General features: G+C 37.9%; 1 protein-coding gene across 1 annotated transcript; it reads left to right on the forward strand.

Annotated features, from left to right (window-relative positions):
- The first annotated feature begins 432 nt into the window (after positions 1-432).
- On the forward strand, positions 433-21,748 carry PRAG1 (PEAK1 related, kinase-activating pseudokinase 1). The gene is made up of 6 exons (XM_075203704.1): positions 433-601; positions 8,010-8,420; positions 9,421-10,931; positions 14,855-15,024; positions 17,572-18,311; positions 19,852-21,748. The coding sequence occupies exons 2-6, from the start codon at positions 8,082-8,084 to the stop codon at positions 20,884-20,886; spliced, it is 3,795 nt and encodes a 1,264-aa protein (XP_075059805.1). The 5' UTR covers positions 433-601; positions 8,010-8,081; the 3' UTR covers positions 20,887-21,748.
- Positions 21,749-24,783: the final 3,035 nt, after the last annotated feature.

Genomic DNA, 24,783 nt, shown 5'->3' on the forward strand with positions numbered 1-24,783 from the left:
TGGTGCTATATAAATAAATGATGATGATTATCAGTCATATGTCTGTATTTGTACTAAACGTTTACAGTAAACTTAATTTCTGTTATCTTTCAAAGCACTTTCCAATGAAATGATCACTTAGCTTGGGAACTGTTGTGCCTTCATTCATTTGCAGAGAAGTGTGAAAGCGTGAACAAGTTCTACGAAGTTTGGTGGAATTAAAGACAGTCAGAGTTGTGCCTCCTCCTCCATCTGCTTTTGTTTGCAAATCTTTTTTGTCCAGAGGTGTCTTTAATTGCATTGAAATGAATTAGTTAAAGCAAACAGTTACAACAGTGTCCTGTGGGTGGAGAGCAGGGAATACAGTACCGGGGTGTGGAAGACAAATGGTGTAGTGAGCTCCTCCCCAGCGTCTCCACCTCTGTCTTTATCCTCACTCCAGTAGTAACAGAGTGCTGCTGTCAGCTCTCACTCCTCTGCAGTGTACTAGGACAACCCAATCTCTCGGTGTGCGGCTGCCACAACCACCTCCATTCATTCTCCTGTACGCTGCTCTTCTCTCTATACTTGGATTACTTTAACACTGAAGCTAGCACCAGCCACTCGGGCGCTGAACTACCAGGTAATGGAATAACTTTCTTATGAATGACTACACACATGGCATAAGGCAAAAGCTCTGGTTTATCTACTTCTCCATGTTCTCCTTTAATATGTCATTTCCATTCAAAGCAGATTTTACTTGTAGTTTTCAGACTTCCTTATAAACACTTATTACGTTAGGAGAACTTGCCCGGGCAAACCCATCCCGTTCACTTTCTCCTCACACCTAGTGATCGCCCACCCCTTCCCCCGGGCTGCTAACATGGTGTTAGTAGTGAAAGGGTTACAGGGCAGGTTTTTTTCAGTTGCTGTCTATTCAGAGGGATAAGAGAAACAAATCCTGTTGTATTGCATTTCAGCCCAAAACAGATATTTCTGCCCTTAATGAGCACTTTTAAAGGGTTCGTGGAGACTGTTTAAGTGGTATGGGATGTTCTTTATATAGAGGATCATTTTAAGAATATAACTAAAAAAAAAATAAATTGCTGGATTATTGTTAAGATCAGAAGCAATCTTGAAATCCAGATTGGTGAATGTCTAAAGAATGTTATTGCAGAAGGTGCAGACACCGTGGGATTCTGGGGGAGTTGAGCTATTGCACTCACCTTGGAAGGTTTTTGTTTACCTATCTGTACAGCTGGGGTGGTGGGGGGTGGAGTGGCTGTACTGTTATCTCAACAGTCTTCTGAACTTGGAAAGTCATTTATCATAATGTATTGAATGTTCAGCCAGGGAAACCTTGAGATGTATGTGAAACTAGGTATAATTTTAAAATTTACAGACTGTGTGATTACTTTTTTTTTTTAGATACAATTTTGCACAGGAGTCAACAATTTTACTATTTTTATTGTTGAAATAAGCGTTACGGTTGGACAGGGGCTCCCTCCTTACCACATACCGAAGTTTTATTGTCTTGTTTATTTCCCTGTGTTGCAAAACAATTGTATTATTAGGCATTAATATGCTAATACTGTTGCCTATAGCCCAGGTAGGCTGAGCCAGGCTAAAGCTACAGGTGTAGTCTTCTACTAAAAATCTAAATCATGTACTTTTGGGTCAGAATGTATCAGTTCAGGTTGCAATCCCAGGGGCTGATTCTGTCTGTTAATGAGACTAACCTAGAAGTGAAGAGGATGGTAGATTGCTCAGGCACTTGGCATCTGAACAACTGTGTCTGTGCAATTTGAACACCCACATGACTGGCTAAATTGCTTTTGTATCTAGCCATTGTGCATTACCTGGCTATCTTAATTGGGTGCCATTGATATCACTAAGTGAGATGCTGCTGCTGTATAAGGGTCTTGTAAAAACACAAGGATTCCATTTCAATAAGTCAGAGCGGCAATTTTCCTTCCAGTTGATGAACTAGAGTTATGAGCTTTACAGTGACCTAGAGAAGTTATCTCCCATTGCACTAATTATTTTTGTGAGTAACGTGTTCAATGCTGCCAAACCAGAAAGCAGAAGATCAATTATTGGGAGCAGGGGACCACACAGTAAAAGTTTCAAATCATATCTACACATTATATTACAAAATGCTTATCAATGCAAGAGTTTACAACAATATTTTAATAATGTTTAATTCTACTATATAAGGTTGATGCTTTTGCTGTAACCTTGTATAGCTGTAGGTTACAGTGAGCTTTAATCAGTTTGAAAAAACTTTTAATTCCAAAACTGATTACTTTGCTAAGAATATTATGCCTTGGTCTGTTTCTGGTGAGGAATGCAGGATCCCACCAGAATGGGAATCTCCCCAGTACTTTCTAACAAAGGCAGTGGTAGCAGTGCATAAAGACAGGAATGTGAACTGATCAGACTCTGTAGCTGGAGCTTCACAGGAATTCCAGTGCTGTTTTCACAGCAAGTCAGTGTCTGAAATAAACGGCCTGTGTTTACAATAAGCTTTATATTAGGCGTGATCTATTTGCATTTTCTGTTCCTGCTGTTGGATCAACACTTGCATAGTCTATGATCTTCTCAAAATCGTATATTGTAGTTAACGCTTGGTTGAGATACATGAGCATTGTAGAGAGTTAAATATCATACTTGCAACTTAAAGTTGGGGAAAAAATCAATTTCTGAATTGTCTTGTTCCCAATATATCATTGCTAACCCATGCTCCATTATCTGTCGCATTTTATAAAGATCGGTAGCTGACTACATTCCATCAAAATAACTTGCTTATGTTTCCAGGTCTGACAAAAGTACATGCCATGAGTTATAGAACAGGTTTCCATTTGGAATGTAATCAATTTGTCCCACCATACAATTTTTAAATCAAACTGTCTTATACATTCTTCTAGAACGTAGTTTTCCATAGCTGTATATACATTTTTCCATGTCTGAATGTGTTAACATTTTGGCTCAGACTATGACATGTAAGTCATTTGCAGAATCATTCCCGGTTACCATGTAAGTGACATTTATCACCGTGCGCTGTCATAGCATAGGTCAGGCTTGGCTAATCTGTGGCACTCCAGGTGTTGTGAAACTACAAGTCCCAGCATACCTTTCCAGAAATAAGCTGCTATATATTGGCAATGCATGCTGGGGCTTGTAGTTTCACAACACATGGAGTGCCACAGGTTAGCCAAGGCTTGCATAGGTCTATTGTCATAGGTATATTGTAGTGCTGTCTAAGATTTCCAAGGAGTGAGCAACATTAAGTATCTAGTCATGACTAGGTACTATTTAAATAAAATTGTCATGCTATTATAAAACAAGTTACTTCCTTTAGTTATTTTAGGCCAAACATATTTTCCAATACTTTGTGGTACATGCAAGCTTTAGTTTAGACTAGTTTCTGACCCGCCTCTTGTTAAGTTGTTTGGTTCTCTTGTACTGGGTAAGAGGCACCTTGGCACGGTTTGGCCTGTCCTCTTCCACTTACAACATACCTCCCAAGTGTCTCTATACTCCCAGGAATTTGGGAGATATGTTCCTGCCTGCTTGTATTAATGGGGCCCTACTCCATTATTGTACGCGGGGGCTTGTTCACATTGTCCAGATTACCTCCAGGACAATGTTGGGGGGGGTATAATTAAAACTATATCACTGGTGACATGATGATGTATACTATCAGGCCATATGTACACTCTGTATACTATTTATCCATGTTTGCTGAAGATACTAAAGCTAGGTACACACTACAGAAATTTTAATGCCGAGCGATTTTACATGCGATCGATGGTCCGATTGCTCTGTTCATGGACTGCATACACACTAGCCTTGTTTAGGACGATAAAGGGAAGAGCGGACGTCCCTTTAGCGACTTTTTACAGCCATGTTGTCGTGAGCAATGACTGTAATTTCGTACTCGCTGTTGTGGATCGGTCGGAAGTTTATACACACTACACAACGGAAAAGAGATTGGAACAAAAATATTAAACGGTGCGACAATCGTCCATTTGGGCAGACTTTCGACCATCGTGTCACTGCACACACTGACCCGACTTTTGAACAAGTTGTCGTATGTCGGCTGATTGAGCCGATTATTGGACGAAAACCGTGTAGTGTATACCCAGCTTAAGTGATTCAAAGAAAACGCCAAACCTCTATTTTGTTATCTTCACTACAGGTGTTGGCTCTGTGCGTGATTATAAACCTATTTGTTAGAACAAGGATACAAGCAACCTAATAATTATGTCACAGGGAAGAGACGGATAGCATTTAGTGCTGCCATTGGATACCTGTTGGCAATGACTGTGGATTGTATTTTATTTCTACAATCACTGTACAGAATACTGTGCATGCTGTTTTTTCCAACTAGAACTGCATTTTAAAAAGAAACTGGCTGAAAAACGCTACTGGGATTTACAGAAGATCTTGCTAAAATTACTTTTTGTGGTCGCAATAATAAAATAAGAAAACAGATAACTTTCTTGTACAAATATTCACTTTATTTCAGTTAATATATAAAGATGGAACTATCCTTTAAAGCTACACTACCACCTAGGAAACAACAATCCGAAGGTGCCCCCCTCCCCTTAAATGGAGCCCCGGGAGAGGCGGGCCGGCACATTCCAGCCCGGGGGGGCACACAGGCGGCCGCATCACATGACACGCAATGCGGCCGCATCAATGCCCCTCGGCCCAGCCCGCCGCTGAGCCCCGGGATAAAACGGCAGCATATAGCAGAAGTAAAGCTGGGTACACACTACTGGTGCCAATCGTGCAATAAACGACCGTTGGGTCAGATATCGCATTAGAGTGTAAGCTCACACAATCATGTTCTATCGTTCCAAAGCTCATCCTATTGTTTGGTTTTATAAACTGACTAAAAATCACTATCAACGATTGAACTATGTTGGGCAAATGTGGAAGTGTGTATGCAGTCACTGCCAGCAGTGGAGGCAGATCTCTATAGATCTTCTGTAGTGTGTACCCAGCTTAATACAGAACCACTGAATTAATCAAAGGAGTTCTGTAAGGCATGTGTTAATGTAGTAGGCAGACCTCTAAAGCCCACACTGGAATAGCTAATAAATATATCCTGTTCTCAGCAATGTGTATTGTTAACAAAAAATAATGTATATATTGCATGACTGCTTTTTGTTGATGAAATGGGTAGACTCATCGATGGCAGTCTTTGAACCTAGTCTTAAGCTGACCGCCAAGTCCTGATAACTAAATATATTTTTAATTAAAACGTAGTCACATGCAAGGCTTTTATAATTAGCTACATAAATCCTATGTGCACCTTTTACAATTTTCCTTTTAATATGTTTTTGATACTCACAACTATCACAAGAGTCCTTTCTCTGTCAACTAATGGCACAGAGAGAATACTCTATATTCCCCGATCCCCGGAGCCAAACGGTGGCTTTCATCGCAAAACTAGAGGTTCTGGCAAGGCTTCCCCCAGGGATCCAGAACTCGTAAGCCCCCCCTCCCACTAGAGGACACTTTTAAAATCTTCAGAAAGATGGGAGCATGAAGACCTAGACTAGATGGATGAGTCCATAAGGTTTTAACCTGTGAACCCATTCAAAAGACAAAAACATGCAGTACACAAAAAAGTGTGGTGAATAATTAGAATAAGTGACTGATCAAGCCCTAGCCTTTTGGCAGGATCTCTAAAAAATAAATGTTCTCACCTAGCCAAAGGTCAGTGCAAAAGAGAAGTGGCGTTCTAAAAAGCTGATTATTTGCACATGCGCCATGTGATTAGACATCCTGCCTCCAATCACATGGTGCCAATACTCACTCTGGGCAGAATTTGTTCTGGCAGTTTGGAATTCCAGCTCCTCCGCCCCTGCTGCATCTCCATAGGGTACCTTTAAACCTCATGGGTACAGGCAGTTCACCTCTAGATATAAGCCAAAAGGCAGAGAAGGTGTGACACACATGACCATCATGAATGATAATCTTGGCAATGGTTTCCTGATGCAGTTTGTTGAAATAATACCATTTATGCTCATAGCAGTGTTGTGCCATGTTTGAAAACTAGAATGCAAAATATGTAATTGCAAGGTTCTTTGCAAGCAATTTATTTATTCAAAATGTTGATCTATGTCTGTAAAAGACCAGAAAATATTTGATAAGCATAAGTTGACTTTCAGGCACTGCAGAGGCAAAATATTGAAATAAACCTCTCTAAAACAGGAAGGGGCACCTAAAGACTACCTCTTACACGGCATCCCTGAGAGTAATTGTACCACTCTGACTTTTTAAAGCCTGACACAGGCATCTGCCTACACAAAATAGTCAACTGTAGACCGATTCATTTCGACCTGCTTGGGCCCATCCATGCAAGGCCGGTTGTTCTGGTATCTGAAGAGCTGAAGAAACCTCAATAGAAAAATTAGTAATTGATAAGGAGACATCTAGGCCAGTATTGGCTAACCTGTGACACTTCAGGTGTTTGTGAAACTACAAGTCCCAGCATGCTTTGCCAATATATATCAGCTTATTGCTGGAAGAGTATGCTGGGACTTGTAGTTTCACAACACCTGGAGTGTCACAGGTTAGCCAACACTGATCTAGGCAGTGCTCCCTGGGAAAAATATTCAAATCAGCCATGCAAACATCTTTATTGTTTTTAGCACCAGAGCTGGTACATTAGTTTAACTCTTTAATAGACAAACACATTTATAGTTACAAAAAAGTTTTAATAATAACTCACCAATGCAAACTTAAGTTTTATATGCTATTGCAATGTCATTTTAAAATATAAAATTCTGATAGTTACAGTATGTGACTTCGTGTTTGCTGAGGGGTAGGTGCCAAAAATAACCTGTTCATATGAACAGATCAGCACTTCTGTTGAGTTTGGTGCATACAATGCTTGATTATTTGGGAAAATAAGCTAAAGATTTCTAGAGGAAAAAACACTGAACTGTCCTGACCAAAACAGGACACATGGGAGCCTTAAACTGGGATAACATTCAAAAAGGACTCAAACACAATGTCCTGCAATGTACACAATGTCCTGCAATGTACACAATATCCTGCATAACACTCTTACTTCCTTATTAATTACAATTAAAGGTGAATGCAGACCTGCTGGATAATGTAGGCTCTTCTTTGAAATAGTAAGTTTGATGTACATTTGCATTACTTCTGATTTCCAGGTGTGTGTATGTATATGTATATGTATATATATGTATATGTGTGTGTGTATATATATATATATATATATATATATATATATATATATATATATATATATATATATATATATATATATATATCTCTATCCCTGGACAGAAGGTAACATAAAAGGAACAGTAATAAACTTTGCACCAATTGTTACCAGATTCATTTGTTTGAAGCCTGTAATTGCAAAATCAATCAGGATGGAGCAGCTGTGAAATGGTAAAGTACACTTTTGATATGGTAAATGTTAGAGGTGTCACTTCTAATTGCCATTAAGCTGAGAATGGAAAAACATATTAAGAAACAGGAATGAATGAGGAGATTCTGTAGATTGCACACAGATATCTTCCTTTTATGTGACAATTCAAGACGTGACCATTGGGAGGAACCATGTTGGCACAACGTGTCAAATACTGAGTAACAGCTCTATGAAATGACACATAAAGACTAACAGTGATTCATTAGGCATAGGAGCAGGCTGTAACCACCATTCTGGATGTAGTTACTGTTATCCAAATGGCTCTAATTCTATTAGCCTATTACAGTGTTTGAGTCACATAAGAGTCAATCTCTTTATATTTTTTGTATAAGACTTAACCTTTTGGGTGTACTCTGGTTTATGGATTATGAAGCATATTAGTATATTGTACTATTGTACTTCTGTTATACTAATTTCTTGTTTTTCTTTCTGCTTTGTGTTTTTGTTGTATTTTTTTTGTTTAATTTTTTTTAAGTTGTTTTGCTACATAGCTGAAACAAACAAAAAAAAGTATAGTTTTGCTTCATGTAGAAGATAAACAGCTAAATAATTAATATTTTTTGTTTTCTAGTCCTGTGAAGGAGCCTGCATTTTCATAGCACATTGCTGTGCACAAGATGAGAAAGACGATCCTGGTCTTAACATGCACCGAACCATCACGCTGACCAATCAGGGCTTGAGAATGTCTGTGTGCAACGAATTTGTGGAGCACATTTGGAAACCTGGATCCTGTAAGAACTGCTTTCACCCCAAGAGTGATCACCGGAAGTTTCAAACACCCTCTGATGGAAAAGCCAGCAACCTGCTAGTCTTGCCAAGTCTTAATGGGGTTAGAATCAAGCCAGAGAACACGAACCAAGACGATGAGATTGTAACTGCTGCTCTGTATTCCAAACCCACCATAGCAGTAAAACCAACAATGATTACATCAGATACTGCTGAAGAGTGGGCGGAGCTGAACAGCGCTGAAACGCCCACGCAGGTATGTATAGCAGATACTACATTAATACTTTTGAACATATGCAGACATCTATGACCCTTTATTTGTGAATATATTCACTAAGCCAGGGTTTCCCAAACCCAGTTCTCAGGGCCTCCCCAACAGTGCAGGTTTTCCGGATCACATATGACATAATTAGTACCACCTGTGGATCTGTTACAATGTGTCAGTCAGTAATGAATACACCTGTGCTCCAGCAAGGAGATAGGGAAAACCTGCACTGTTAGGGAGGACTGGGTTTGGGAAACCCTGCACTAAGCAGTGGATGCATGTCTCTCAGCTAGGAACTCAGGTGACCATTAAGTGGTTGGTTCTTTTAATACTTATGTTAGGTATAGTGAATTATTTTGTGCACAGGTTAAATCGGACCATGTAAATGTACTGTGATTTCTCCCCAGGTCGCCAAGATTATTAATAATCCGTTTAATATTTTTGTTTTTCCAAGTTAAATCATGAACTCCATTTTAAATGTGCAGCAAAGAAATGATAGAAATGTTGTGTTATAATAATGAACTCTTAAATTCTTATCTACTCTTCATTATTTTCTATTTTATCAGGATATATTTTGCATTGACATTGAAACTCTAAACTAGGTTTATATTAAAGAACCACTTCTAGTTCTTCATATTAACCACGTACCTACTTGATTCAGTGACCAAAGGAATATTAAACATATCTGGTTTTCTTTTGTGAAAGGAGTTAATAAAATGCAGATGTGATGCAAGGACTATTTTACAACATCACTGTGTTTGGGTAAATTGAAATAAAACCTGTGTCACTGAATAGTTTTTATGTTTTCTTTTGTCAAATATATATTTGTTTCACAAACGTCCCACTTATTCCAGACCACCTAATGCATTTTGCCACTGCCACATATTTGTGTAATACTACAGGTTACGGAACTTTTAAAACTGTAAAAAATACATATACTTCACTAGCAAATGAGCTTTTTTAATGTCGTTTTTTTTGTTTTTTCCCCCAGATGAGTTGGAAAGTGTCTTCAACAAGCAATTCAGTCCTGAAATCCGGAGATATTTCAGTGGCTATCTTGGATACCTTCAGTAAACATTTCAGTCATAGCTATTGCTCTAGTGATGCGTCAAAATATATTTTCAATGGAATGACAAGCCCTGATAAGATTGAGATAAATGCTGTGAATAATCTGACGTATGTGAGTCACTTTGATGTTCAGGCTGACAAAGCTGTATTCCTCAAGGACAAGTTGCCAGAACCACAGGAAGAGGCTACCCAAATATCAAAACAAAATGATGGTGATACTGAGAAACGGAACTACCTTCAAGAAGAATCACCCTTGCTTTCTTTAAAGAGTAGCAGTGGTTACTGCTCAGGAACCCGACCTGTCGCAGACAGACCATCTCCTAATGGAAGTTTTCTTTCCAAAGACGGTATGGTTTGTGATTCTTCTGTCAAAACTGATGCAGGATTGTGCAACCAAACAAGGTCTGCAAATGATGATAAAAACTGCTATAACTCAGAACTGAGATCTAGTAAGAGCATGTATGTCAGTAGAACTAAAGTATCGCATCATTCTGAGTCAGGAAACCTGTCAGAGTCTCTGTCACGCAGTAAAGACAGTCCTCTTACATCACCAACTATTACAGACTCCCAGACTAAGTTTCATTCATCTACAGTAGCTGATGGAAGAGACAGTGAACCTATTTATGCTGAAAGTACTAAAAGAAAAGGTGTTTCAAGCACGGGTACAAAAACAGTATGGCACAATGAGAAAACCAGTGCTAAACAAGAGGAGAATCAGACCTCAATAAGCAATAACAGGATGATACAAGAGGCAACGACACATGTTGCAGCTAGGATAACTGTCATGGCTGCCCACACAGAACAAGACAACAGAACAATTTACCTGAGCAGTCCAGACTCTGCAGTTGGGGTTGAATGGACATGCAGTAGTCCTTCATCTGCAGAGAATGTGAGTCTGTCGCCTACTTTTCTGTGGGGAGAAAGGAGCCAAGGGAAACATATAGATGTGAACAAAAGCAATCAGACTTCCTTATTACACAAATACCAATGCGGCACCAGCCTTGTTGTGCCACCCAAAGCACCCCAATCAGAGGAGTTGAATAGTATGCGGCTGCCATTACCAACACACACTACAGGGATCTTATCTTCTATCTCTCATAAGAAGGAATCCGTGGAGCTGAATGACAGGTGTGTACCAACTGGAGACCGCAGGCAAAGGCTCAACCATGCAGCATGGAGCCGACAGTGCAGGATCGATGAGGAAGAAGAGGAGGAGATATCTGGCTCACTGCAGTCAAGTGCTGTAAGCAGTAGGCAGCCTTTTGCATCCACCACTACTGGTTGTAACCCTGAAGAAAGAGACAATTTGGATGAACAGAGAGGGCAGAAAGGTATGAGTAAATCTGCCTCCTGTCCTGTCGAACTTTCAAAAATAAATAAGGTAGTCGAAGACACCAGTCAACCACCACCTCCTCCACCAAAAAAACAAACCAGGTATGAACTAATCATGTTACTCAATTTCCCATTATTCAGACTCGTGAGTATTAGGATACATCTGTGATATGTTCTTATAACTGTTAAAATTAATTTACCCTCAATACATTTTCAGACAGTTCACTCATCCTTAAGGTAAATTGACCTTTTACATTTAACATGCTTATCTGGGAGAAAGGGAAAAGTTGAGTGTGCTTGTAAATACATTTTTCAGTTACGTAACTCATAAGTATTAGTATAAAATATACATTATCACAGCTCATTAAGTGTATAGTGTGCTTTAGAAGATTGCACTCAATGAAGGCAAAAGTCTGTTTCGGGGTTACTGCATTTTTGCATATAGTTAGTACCTAATATCATATCTCTATATAGTTAATATAAATTTCAGATTTTAGATGTATAGATAGAGTAAAATTTGCATTGGGCTTAAACCATATTTTCCTGTGTTTACTAGTAAATAGTTGGCAATCACAAGGGGGGTCTTATTGCAAGAACATATTAGTCTATTGAAGGCTTAGACTGTACCTTGATCTAAAAAATTTAAGTCAAGAAATTGTTAACTGTTTTTTGTTTTTGTGTAAAATAATATTAATATTGTAATTTTACTTTATCATTGAGCTTGGCATACAGCAATGTTAAAGTTGAAAGTTATTCAGTTCCCAGATTTTGCGGAACTCCCCATTGGGGTTTCAAAAATCATTGCTGATGGGGGGGGGGGAAATGGGTGATTATTCTAAATTACATGGTTAATCTATAGATGAAATGGGCTTTATTTATAGATTTTGTATAGTGTGTACCCAGCCTTATTCTTACACGTAATGATGCCCCTTTACCAGGCAGACACTCAGATGATCCCATTGATTATATCGTCTTTTGTATTTATTTTTGTCGTCTTCGGGTTAGTCATATGTAGGCCTTCAGATTTAAATTCTCTGAAGCACAGGCTTTACACTTAGTGAGCAGCATATGCAGAAGTGGCCTAGTTCTTATTAGTTATGTAACAGAAGTTTATTTAAGTGCCCTCCGCTTTCCTTTACACTAGAAGCTTGTGTCAGCTAAGTCTATAATGCTGTGTAACATGTAAAAGGTCACTTCTCCTTAATGATCTATGTGACTTGGTTTGATAGTAATTATCATCGCCCTCTTCCCAGCAGTCATCACAACATTCCTTAAAGGCATTGTGCAGCAAGATGTCTTTCTAACTGCACACCATATACAAGTGTGTGACTTGATAGCTTCTGTCACTGACCTGTGTCATAAGATGAATGGGATCATTGACTCAGGACACACAAAAGGTTTTCTGTTTGGTTAAATCAACATATGACTGTGAACATTATCTCTAGTTCTCACATCCCTCACACCGAAGATAATGATAATTCCTTAAAATTCAGCCTTCCTTCTGTCAGAAATCGCATCTTACGAGGTAACTTACTAGGAATAAAATACATTTATAGTGCGTTTTTTACATGTATTCTGACCTCTTCCAGCAGTTCAAGTGCATTTGTAGTATAAATTAGTATGGCCTTGCACCACTGGCCAAACTAGTGTCCACATATATTTATAAAATGCAGGTAAACATCCAATTTTTCTAATTCTGTTAGCCAACTTTTTTGTATCATACATAAACTGGAAAATGTTACTTTTAAAAGCTTGTAAAATGTGTATTTTTTGTTTTGTTTTTTTAGCTTTAATCAACATTTTTAAGCCTCCAAAAATGTAAAAATATATATAAGCATGAGCTATTGCTCTGATTTGCTATTAGCACAAAATAAAACTTTAATAATGTGGAAGGTTATACTGCAGATATTGCAATTCAAATTGTAATATTTTAATGACCCCAAACAAGTCTTTAATTTGAGCTCTGACAAACATTTAAAATATTGATTTCTTTGCCAGGGATGTATGTATTATAACCCACTGAACTGTGTAAACTAATCAATCAAATGAGCAGTGCTTCAATTTTAGATTTAAAAAAAAAAAGTGTAGCCCAAAATAATTATTTCATTTGCAGGATTTTAGAAATGATCTTCAAACATTAAACACTATAGGGCCAAAAGAAGTGGCATAACTGCATTCCTGTGTATTCCAGCTCAAAGTTAATCTTGCGCATGAGTCATTGTTAGACATGCTGGGCTGCTATGGAGATGTGTCCTACTCATTCGATGCCAGGAAATCATGTATAACATTTATCAGAGACGGGACCTGTTTCAGTTATAGGGTTCAGGCTGTGTTTTTGTTTGACGTGACTTCAAAGCCTTACATGGCATTTGTTTTCTAATTCTCAGTAGCAGAGCTGCGTAAGGGGGGCTTTAAGTTATTCAAAGAATTTTTTTGTGTCCTTGATTCCAGAGACATGACATGGTATCTTCTATGTGGTGTCTGCCTGCCACCTATTCACACAGCCTCCACAGTAAGGTCCTGGAGTGAGACCTAGTCACATTCCATTCTGAATCCCTGAACCTTCCAGTATTGTGATTGTTATTCAATGTCCTCTCCACAGTCCAAATGCTAAACAGAAGATGAGAAGAGAGAATTCAGCTCAAAGCTGACCAATGCACCCGTATTGTTGTGAATTCCACTGCAGAACATGTAAATATAGAAAGCAGAGGAATGAGGTTAATGATTGTTAATGTTCCAGGGAGAACAAACATTCACCATCACAATGTCGTCTTTCAGAGACATTTCTGTTAATTATGCCCGGACTAAGTTGCTTTTCCACATATTTCTGGAGAGATTCTAGCTTTTATCTTTTTTATTTTGTACTTCTTCCAAGTCTAATCACCCAAAAATATGTACATCACTAGCCAAGCACAGCTTTAGCTTGGTGAGGGATCTGAAGTATACAAGAGGTGTTGTCTGCATTTTTTTTTAGTCTTCCACTTATTTTATCTGGAGTTAACATTGACAACATTACAAGAAACTATGATTCCTTCAGTCAACCGAATAAGAAAGTTATAATATTTTATTTGTTTTTTTTAATATGTGTTGCTTTTGTGGATAGACCCACTGGGCTAATTTACATACATAATGCACAATCATGGCATAGGTTTTCCCTGATTCTTGAGCGTGCCTTTGTACGCATCGATTAAGGGGCAATATTTATCCTATGACCAATCCTTTAACATTTATCTAGCATACAATACATACACTTACACATCCCAACACTAGATGTGAGCATCAAGTGGTTGAATTTATATTCAATTTAGCCACACGAGGACAAAGTGGAATTTTTAGTGCTCCAGCACAGACCTTATCTGACCACGTCTGGTCAGATGTGGCAATATCCTACTGGATTTTACACCAGATCGTATCAACATAAGAAAAGATCCATAGAAAATGTTGATCAGTATTGTCTGCGTTATTGGACTCCTGTATGCGAAGAACTGGCCAGCAGAATCACAATATGTATGGCTCTCAATACTGTAGTAGCACTGTAAAGGTATATAATAACTGTTTGCATAGGGAGGTACAAAACAGAGCTTTCTGCTTCATTTGAAAAGCGGATTTTGGAGAAAAGAAAAACCTGTTTTACTGCTTTTTGAGACTTGAGTTATAGGACAGAAAACAGGAAGTGTCAGTTTGTGAATCCTGTTCTGCTAACTTTAATAACGTGTGTGTTTCTACTACTAGAGTGTTTTTAATAACTGAAGCTCTCGTCCTAGAAAATTTTATATACATCTATTGAAGATTAACAGGGTGTTTTTGTTTTGTTTTTTGTTTTGTTTGTTTTTTTGGTGATGTGATCAATGGTCAAATTTTAAGTGTGCTCTCCAGAATTTAGTTGTAGTTATTCTTTAACCATTTGGATGTTTTTTGTAAACTTAAGCTTTACTAAACCTGAAATAACTATTGTCACCTTTTTAAGCAGAATGATAGCAAAGCTTTTCTTTCTTTTCTTGACGTTTCTGTCTTATTTCCCTAAGGCATACTAAAATGAACAAGAGTAGCTCTGAACTGGAGAACATGAGCTCAATGGAGAGTCTCGGAGAATCTTTTAAGGCTACAAATGTCAGCAACTCAAACATGAACATCAATGTCAGCTTCAGTACCGGTTCTATGGATAGCTTGGATTCCAGGACTTGCAGCGAAGGAGGTATTTTCACATTTCTACTTGTCAAGGATCTTATTGACAAGCTGACATTATTGTTATAAATGCTGCTCTGAATAGACTGTACAATTCATTACGCATTATGTAATATACCTTCTTGTACTCAATTTCTTTTCATATACTAGGTATACCTACTATAAGTTTTAGAAGGTCAAAGACTGAGCTAATAAGACACAAGTAATCTTGTTGAAAAGGAGAGTATTTGGACTACACCCATAGCACACTTACTTTACAGTTCTTAATTAACAATGCCTTCCATGACTGGAGAAGTAGAGCATCTTATTTAAAGGACAATGTCTGTGCTCTGTGCTTTCAAATATAGGGTAATTTTAATTATTTTTTTTCGAGCGTTTTGAACAGCCATTAGGTCTTATCTTGTGATACCTCTGTGTCATTCAATAACTGGTTGTGTGCCATGTACTCACTTGAGCTATAGACTATATCAGCTTATTGGTAGTAATACACTATTTTATTAAATTTCTGCATGTTAGAGGCACTAGTATGACCACTTCAAGTTCACAAATGCACTTTTGTAAGGAATTAAAAGGTTGAGAATGGCATGTGTAAATGTGTTCTTACTGGCCAGTTCTAGAAAACCCACTGGATTCCTCTTCTAGTGAAGGTAGTGCAAGACATTCGCTTCTCGTTTAGATAACGCTCCTGAAACGTTAACATTCATATTTGTGCATGTTTCTAGTAGTTCTTCTAAGTAAAACATCACATATTTTGGATTCAGTGGTCGTTTTAACTATAGATTCAATAATATTCATTTATAAAGCAGCAAAGGTCATATAAGTGAGTAATGTGTGTAATTTGCCAAATTAGAAATCCCTGTGTTGTATATTGTGTTCTTATCATCCTTATACTGCCATTTGTATCATTTCCATAAGACTGATACACATCTCATGGGGTAGATATGTGTCTTGTGAGTATTAATTATAAAAAAAAACCAGAAAATATGATAAAGGTGATCAACACACAATTGCTTTAAATGACCTTGAAAAATGTATTTCTTCCAAACAATACGTTTTCCTTCCTCTTCATAAGTAACAGTGATACTTGCTCTACAAATGTAAGTGCGCCTATAAACATTCTCTCTGTAAGTTACTTGCAGGACTCTTGCAAAATGAGCAAAGTCCAACTAGTTTGTGTAAATAACTGGTAGAGATGAGGATCTAAACGTGGCTGGGCTTTCTCTGCCTTCTCTACATATCTGGAGGGGAGTATTACAATATTGAATTGGAAGCATCATTGCTCTTTGACCTCTGGGCATTTTAAATTGTGTTTATCAGGGGTTGCACTTTGATCGGGTTAATTTATATTACTCCCAGCAATAATACTAAAGTGCAGAGTGTCCAGGTGATTGGTGTTAAACAATTCTCTCTGATCTGAATAGATCTCCTTGCCCAGGTGAGTACTGTTTGCAGACTTCTAATCGGAAATTGGAAAACAAATGTTCCTGGCCGGCTTGAAATTTGCAGCCTGTTAACCTGTCTTTAGACTGGCTGTCTCATGACTATACAGAGTCAAGGCACTGGCGATTTGAAAAGCTGACTTTGTTACGGTTATGCAAAGGAGTTAGCATTAGTTTGTAAGATCCTCAAAGCCTCTGTTAAGGCTATTGCAACATCTGCTCTCTGCTCAGAAGTTGCGCTTAAAATAAATCAAGCTGCCAGATCAGTGTTCAGCAAGTTGCCACTCCCTGCCTCTGTTTATAATCCGATTCCAATGAGCCTCTTGTCACAAAGCAGCTTTGGAATGTATTTTATTCCGTCCACCTGAGCAACGCAAACAAACATAAAATGCAGTACGGGCACAAAAAGCTGTTTGCAACAGGTTTATTGGGTATCACAAACACATATGGTTTACAGAAACTATGCTAGTATAGTGAATTACAAATAGTACGTCTACAGTAAAGATATATTTCAATGCTCTAATTATATCACAGTTTGTTATGATAGTTTTATATGTATTTTTGCCAACATGAGGCAATAATGCAAAATTGGTGTTAGTGTGTATTCTCAACTTTACATTTAGTTAGTGAATACTCAAACTCCGTACATGCCAAAACAGTCACTTGGCTGCAATTCCATCTTAAATATGATTATAGAAAAACAGTCGCAAGCATTTTATCATGCTCCAGTGACATTTATTTATGATGTTTTTCGGGCACAAGTGACGATCCTCCAATACTCCTGTTTGGATGAATATTCAATATATTACTCTGTCAATGAATCAAATGAAGACCATAAAGATGCAGGTGATAATTCGTTTTAGATCTGCATGGAAAGTTTTATCTGGGCATGTACGTGACAAATGACCTAAATTATTAGATCACATATAATTCTGTCGCGTTTTATTACGGCTCTGGTAATCTTTTTACATCGCTATTGGAGCAAGCTTCCTATGAACAAGTTGGTAGATGGTCATATATATGATTTAACAAATAATGTTTCATTTTAGATGTTTCTCTCTTTGAGCCAAGGTCACAAGCAAACTTATTTTAACAAATCCTTTTTTTTGTGTGTGTAGGTCAGTCATGTGAAGCTGTTAGTTCACCAACTGTTTCATCTGGTGGTGAGAAAAAGCATTTTGCCCAAGTTTCATTCTCCGTGGATTCAGGAATGGAAGCGCAGCATGGACCTGGACAGCCACCTCCGTTGCCCGTAAAGAAGTCCATGAACAGGGCTGTTTCAGCACCCGATAACTCTGCATGGGGACGGGCTTTCCCATCAAGAACTGGGATTGGTCCAAAAAGTCCCAAGCTCAATCTTAGTCAGTCAGAAAACAATGTTAATGGAGAAGAAACTACACTGCGTGGCTATCCTTTAAGCCCGTTGGACCGGCATGGCATGTTTTCCTCCTCGGAATCCTTAGAGACCTGCTGCAGAGCGTCTAGCCACAGAAATGAAATTAGGAGCAGGAACTGTGTTCAAAGCCGAGGATTCCCAGCTCTATCTACCTCACAGCTAAGTGTTTCCAGTCATACCACCTCTGCATCAAGTCTGCAGCTCCACCACCTTCTTAGCAATATCGACAACAAAGAGGGCATGTATGCAAAGCTGAGCGGTCTTTATGCACAATCCACAAGGCGGTTGATGAATAAATGTGAGGATTACTTCATGAGGGACCAAAAAAAGGAACAACATTTCAATGAGAACAATTGGTCACTCTTTAAGTTAACAAGCAACAAACCATGCTGCAATGCTGGGGATGCCATTTATTACTGTGCAACGTGTGCCAAAGATCCTTTGAATAACTATGCAGTCAAGGTAATTTGAAAAATGGTTTCAATTTTGGATTTTGCCAGTATGAAGTGATTCCACATTCTACTGGTTTAAGGCATTAACCTTCATCCTCTTGTCATATGAATTTTAGAATGTAAAACTTTAGAATTGGAGTGCGATTATGTAGAATCTCATTGTATGATTGAACAGTACAATATTTTTAGTTAGTGCAGTACTCTTGCTTGTATTCTATATTATTTATGTCGTAGAAATACCCACCTCATCTGTAGAGAGATTTGGTGCATAGATAATATTTTATAAGCCCAAAATAATGCAACAGAGAGGCAGGGGAGGCTCCTTATGAGGCTGGATACTGTATCAGAAAAACCATACTGGAAAAGAGTTTGAACTGCAGGGAAATAAAGAACCTAGGTGAGGGTTTTATTAAGAATAACAAGCCTTGGGTTCTAATTTGAGATGCATTTAAACGCCCATCAAAACTAGACTTACTGTTTTAGGACAACAGTGGTTGTTCATTACCGAACTTGTCATGCTGACAGATACCTCTTTATTCATATATTTATTATATATATTAGTTACTATTGATCACCTGTACTTAAAAGGGTGGCCACTCATAATTGGCAATTTAGAGGCGCATTTTCAGCAGTGCAATTATTACATAACCTAATTACAGATGATTAGTGTCTACTTCCACATTACATCATTTATGCAAAATGCTTTGTAAACAATGAATCCCTGACCACCCTTAATCAGTAAATAGGTTTTTCTTTATACAAATACAATTAATCTTTGCTGCTGAAGAAGACATTCATATGCAAATACTAAACTGCTGTATGGTGACAAGGTGGTGTGGGTTTTTTTCTTTTATTTGTTTTAAGCTTTGATGGTGCATAGCAAGAGCTAAATAATATCCCCTTATACAGATGTGTAGGACTTCATAGTAATTGTAGCCCTCGTTACTTAAAGTGCCTATGAGTGCTGCAATTTTGCCAGCTAATCACGTAGTCTTAGACTTAATTGGTCACAAACTGGCGCATGTATTCACCACAAAAAGATTGCTGATCCCGGTAATCATCTGATTGGTGGTAGTTTTAGAAGTGGACCAGGACGTCTGGTAAAACTGGTCAAACAATTACTTCTGACCACATTTGCAATCTTCATTTGACTGCTCTAATTGCACCTTCTGTGAGCTGGCTGTTTGGCTCAAACACCAACCTGTTGGATCTGTCCCAGTTTCTGTTAATTATACTATTCTATTTCTCATAGGCTTTACACTTGGGCAGGAAGACATTTTGGTACTACTTATTTTCATATTGGTAAATAAATGTGATAGGATGTGCTCTTTTGAAAGTTTGACACTTGTATATGAGGGCAAACAAATTACTTAATTTTGATTTTTTTTCTTTAATCATCATTGTAATGGTGATAACATTTATTGTCAGTGTTTTTTTTTTTTTAGGTTTGTAACTATAGTAAACTAAATAGAAAGTGATTCTTTCAAAGGATTGTTAACTTTTGTACACATACAATAATGTTTTTGTATTTGTTTTCTTTTTATTTGCAGTTGTGTAGAACAGAGGACACAAAAACTCCATTGTACTGCAACCTTTCGCTGCCTGTCCACTTTAATATACAGCAAGACTGTGGACATTTTTTGGCTACTGTTCCTTCAAGTTTGCTACATCCCTTGGAAATATCCAAAGGCTCTTCATCTAGTGAAACATCACAAGTTGCTGGGGCATCAAGTGAGGAGGACTGTGTGGTGGTGATCACTCGAGAGGTTCCTTACTGCACAACTGCCTATTTTGTCAAGGAATCTGTATCTACTCATAAAACTCAGCCAGAGATTTATGAACGTCAAGTTTGCCTCCTTTTACTACAACTCTGCAATGGTTTGGAGCACTTAAAGGAACATGCCATCATCCACCGAGACCTCTGTTTGGAAAACCTGCTTCTTGTCCATTGCCAATCCTCACCTGATAAGATTAAAGACGGCAAGTATGTTCCAAGACTTATTGTTAGCAACTTCTCCAAAGCCAAGCAGAGACCTGGATCTGAGGATTCCAAACTTCGAAGAGATAAGACCAGACTTGCACCCGAGATTATGGCTGCCTCCCAGTACAAAAAGTTTGATGAGTTCCAGACAGGGATACTTATTTATGAACTACTTCACCAACCCAATCCGTTTCAGGTCCGCACAAGTCTTCATGAGCATGAGTATAGCCAGACAGACCTACCTCCACTTCCAGGTTTATCCGTTTACTCCCGTGGGCTGCAGCATCTTGCCCACTTGTTGTTGGAGGCTGATCCAATCAAACGTATCCGTATTTCTGAAGCTAAACGCATTCTTCAGTGTCTGTTGTGGGGTCCAAGGAAAGACTTAACAGATCAGCCGTTTAGTCATGAGGAGGCTTTGCACTGTGCTCTTCAAAATTGGATTGACATGAAGCGAGCCCTCCTGATGATGAAGTTTGCAGAGCGGGCTCTGGAGCCCAAGTGTAACATCTCTATTGAGGACTGTCTTTGCTGCCAATACTTGGCATCTGCAGATCCGTGTTACCTTTATAAAACATTGAAACTTATTAAACTTATTACATGATTTACATTAAGTAACAGAAGCAATTTGTAATCTGGCTGCGGTGATTAGTTATAGAGCTCTGTCACACTCAGGGGCATGGGGACATTTGCCCACCCCAGGGCAGTCTCATAATGGGTCACTAGGCCACCTGCATTTATTTTTAATTTAAAATGTTCCAAATAGGCTGCTGAATTGAGTCCCTCCCCCCAGGGTAAACATTACCAGCCCTCCCCTGTTCACACTGCCCTTGAAAACATTTATTGGACATGTTGTTCTAGAGAACCGTAGCCCTTTTAGCCCATAAAATTGAGAATATAAGGGTCTGCTTCACAGGTTATTACCAACTTTTTTTTTATATGCAGTTGAGTATTGTCAATGATCACTTAGACAACTGCATTTTCATGGGGGTGACACTCCTGCAGCCTAAACACAAATGTATATGCAGATCTTGTATTGCATGTGATTTAGAAATATAATTTAAACAATATTGAAGATGTAGATGTCCCTTGGATATAATTACGGTAGACTTGTGGAAATATCTATCCATCAAGCAAGGTCTCCAGATGTTTGCTGACTTTATAAACAAGAAACCAATATAAATTGATACATTGGTCCACTCAAAGTCCCACTGGTGTCAAAACATATTTACAAATACATTGTGTTTAACATTGGTAAATGCATGAATTGGTTTGGTTGCAATACCCCCCCCCCCCCTGCTATTGCGTCATTTACAAGTGTAAGCGATTGTTAACATCACATGTTAAAAACAATTGCGTTATACATGCAAGGTCACTGATGTTTTAATTTCGCACCAGTGGATAATCTGCCTATAAAGCATTTGGTGCTTGTAATGTTTGTATATGCTAAACCTTTTTTTTTTTTTTTTTTTGTTTGAAAAAAAAATAGAAAGAAAAAAAGGTTCTACGCAATTATTTAAACGCATGACATACATTGGTTATTTTATTTAAATATATAATTCCCAAGCCTTCTCTTTCCCACACTTCCAACTCTAGTACATGTATACTTGGCATTAGTATTGGAGAGGAATGAATTGTAAAACATATTCCTTAGTGTCTGTAGCTAATCACAATGTGCACTTTCCTGCTCAACAACATATATAAGCATTTTAGGAGCTACTCACAGCTTACAATAATTGAACATTATTGTTATACTTTGCAATGTATATTCTCTTTGTTCTATGCACACTAAATATCCTATTTATAAACCAGTACAGCAAACCTTACCTTATTGCTGTAATTTAGTTATACTAATTTCACTATTTCACATTTTATAAGGTGTTTGTGTCGCCACAGTTAAGTGTCTTGCAGATATGGCAATGAAACACAACAAATGTTATACCTGTTCTTTACGTCATTGAAGGAAACTAAAAAATGATCGCTGTATGTTGTAAATTCCACACAGAAATTAATAAACATGTGTATATATACAAAAAACATAAGTAGCCAGGATTGCTGCTATAGTTGACACACAGTTAATGTTTCCAGAGCAAAAATTAGTAGTATAATTCACTTACTAGTAATCCAGCTTTTTTGTATTATAGATGTATATTTGTTATATAAAATTATCATAGAATACGTTTTGTCAAGGGAGCCTAATCACATTGCAGTGCAATGGTTTGTTCGCTTCAAAGGCAATGCAAGGTTTTGTCTTTTTATACTGTTCATTTACAATTTTTTCAGATTCTAGAAGGATATTGAAAATGTTAATTTTATGTTCTTGCTTTTTGTTTTGTACTTTCATATGCTGTTTTAGATTTAAAATAACATTGAAAAATAAAAAAGCTTTTGAAATACATCTATTCTTGTGTTCGTGTGTCCGGTTTTCGGTCACCAGTTCCCAAACATTTTTATGTTGTGAATCACCAGTCACTGCATTTTCCCATGACTTGCTAAAGTTTAATATCTTAACTTCTGAACCCTCACAAGAAAATCAAGATAATCAATTGTGAAACGGAATAACTGTAATTTTTTAACTTGCGTGTATCAAAATATAACTTAACCATGGGGCAGTAAAGCGAAGCCAAATTTTTTCTTATTTTACTTTTATTAACGTATTTATTGAAATAATATACAAGAATGGGATTTATTATCCAGGATATTCTGGGGTTTTCTGGATAAAGGTTTTGTTGTTTTGAGCACCATGTCTGAAATATATAATGTTAATTGACTGAAAGTGGAGGCATTCTGAGAGTCTGTGTGCTTTTTGTATATATTATTGCCATGTGTTCATAGCTGCTCTGCTATGCAGAGCAGAAATTAATGGATTTACCTCTTAACATTCTGGCCCAAGCAGGACAAAGCTGTTTCAATCGGGACAGTGGGGCAAGGCCCACAAATAGGGACTGTCCCTCATAAATCGGGATAATTGCATACCTCCCAATTGTTTCCATTTGAGGGCTGTCCTGCTTTTCCTCTTGGAGACATGTTTGTCCTTCGGGTGGGATTGTTGGGAGAAGGGAGGTATGTAAGGGGCAGCCTAATGCATTACACTACTGTGGGTGTGCCACACACCCAGAACACCTTGCACATGCCCCTTTTCAACATAGCCACACACCCACTGACAGGGTTAGTCTGCGATCTGCCTCATTTTGCTGAAAGTTAGCAGGTAAAAAATAAAAAGCTAATTGGTACTTGCATCACTATGAGATTATAAGGGGTAATATACAGAAACTCAAACCTTTTGTAGATCTGATCAGTTGTTGAGCTGTATGGTATATTTTAAATATAGGACATGTTAAGATGTGACATCAGGTTAGGAGAAACATTATTACTTTTTGCTATTTTGGCAAATCTCTGCAGCTGTTTATTGATTTGGGGAGGTGTGATTTTTTTTTTTTTTTTTTTTTTTTTTTTTTTTTTATTGTAATGCAAGGAACACAATATTTTATAGCTCTACATTTTGACAAAGTTTCACTGGATCCTATTTTAGTTCTATGCATTGTGTATGAAAATGATTGCAGTTGGCTTTCAAAGGAATATATTTACAGCGCATATACAATTTTATTAATAAAGCTTGAGTGAAGCTTAATTTTTAAAGTGAGTCTGTGTAGTGTAGGAAATGGAATGGCAATGTAGACAAAGGGTCATTGCGCCAATTACATTAATAGCAGCTGAAAGGATGAGAAGATGATGCCTGAAGGAGGGAAAGAGATGAATAACAATCCTGAGAGGAAAATAATAATTTTGTGATTGAAAGGCTACACTTCTCATGTGTGTCCATTGAGGTTTATGAAATGTTTCTGTGGAATGTAGCTTAAAATGGGTTATGTGCAATGATGCTGGCCGTAAGGTCTGCACAATGTGCCTACAAATGTGACCTGTATGGAGTAGCAGTCAATGGGGCTGTGTGGTAAATCATAGTTGGAAGCTGAACAAAATGTCAACCAAAATTAATTAATCCTGAACAACTTTTTCTTTGCTTTGAGATTTGCACATTTTGGGCCTGATTCATTAAGGAACGTAATTGCCAATCTGTGCCATATTTTGCGTAAAATTTGCTCTGTACAGACCGTACATCAGTGAACGCTAGAAAATCCAATTCATCTTCAAGTGCAAAGGGCCCATAGTACAGTCATGCCCAAAGTTTTGAGAATGACACAAGTATTAGGTTTTCACAAAGTTTGCTGCTTCAGTGTTTTTAGACTTTTTGGCAGATGTTGCTATTGTATACTGCAGTAAAATTACAAGCATTTCATACCATAGCAACATCTGACAAAAAGGTCTGAAAACACTGAAGCAGCAGACTTTGTGAAAACCAATACTTGTGTCACTCTCAAAACTTTGCCCATGACTGTACAGCCTATGATTTCAATGGTCTGAACTTGGAGGGGAATGGACATATGCACATAGTCTATGTGCAGTAAGGACGTGCCAATCTCGAGCACACGCAGCAGCCCCT

The sequence above is a fragment of the Mixophyes fleayi genome, chromosome 1 (assembly GCF_038048845.1).
Source record: "Mixophyes fleayi isolate aMixFle1 chromosome 1, aMixFle1.hap1, whole genome shotgun sequence".
Taxonomy (NCBI): Eukaryota; Metazoa; Chordata; class Amphibia; order Anura; family Limnodynastidae; genus Mixophyes; species Mixophyes fleayi.

What these genes read in the sequence shown, in the direction of transcription:
- PRAG1 (XM_075203704.1), top strand. Translation starts at nt 8,082, where the DNA reads ATGCACCGAACCATCACGCTGACCAATCAGGGCTTGAGAATGTCTGTG. An exon ending in CCACCAAAAAAACAAACCAG is followed by an intron (nt 10,932 to 14,854) that starts GTATGAACTAAT and finishes TATTTCCCTAAG; the next exon opens with GCATACTAAAATGAACAAGA. An exon ending in CAGGACTTGCAGCGAAGGAG is followed by an intron (nt 15,025 to 17,571) that starts GTATTTTCACAT and finishes TTGTGTGTGTAG; the next exon opens with GTCAGTCATGTGAAGCTGTT.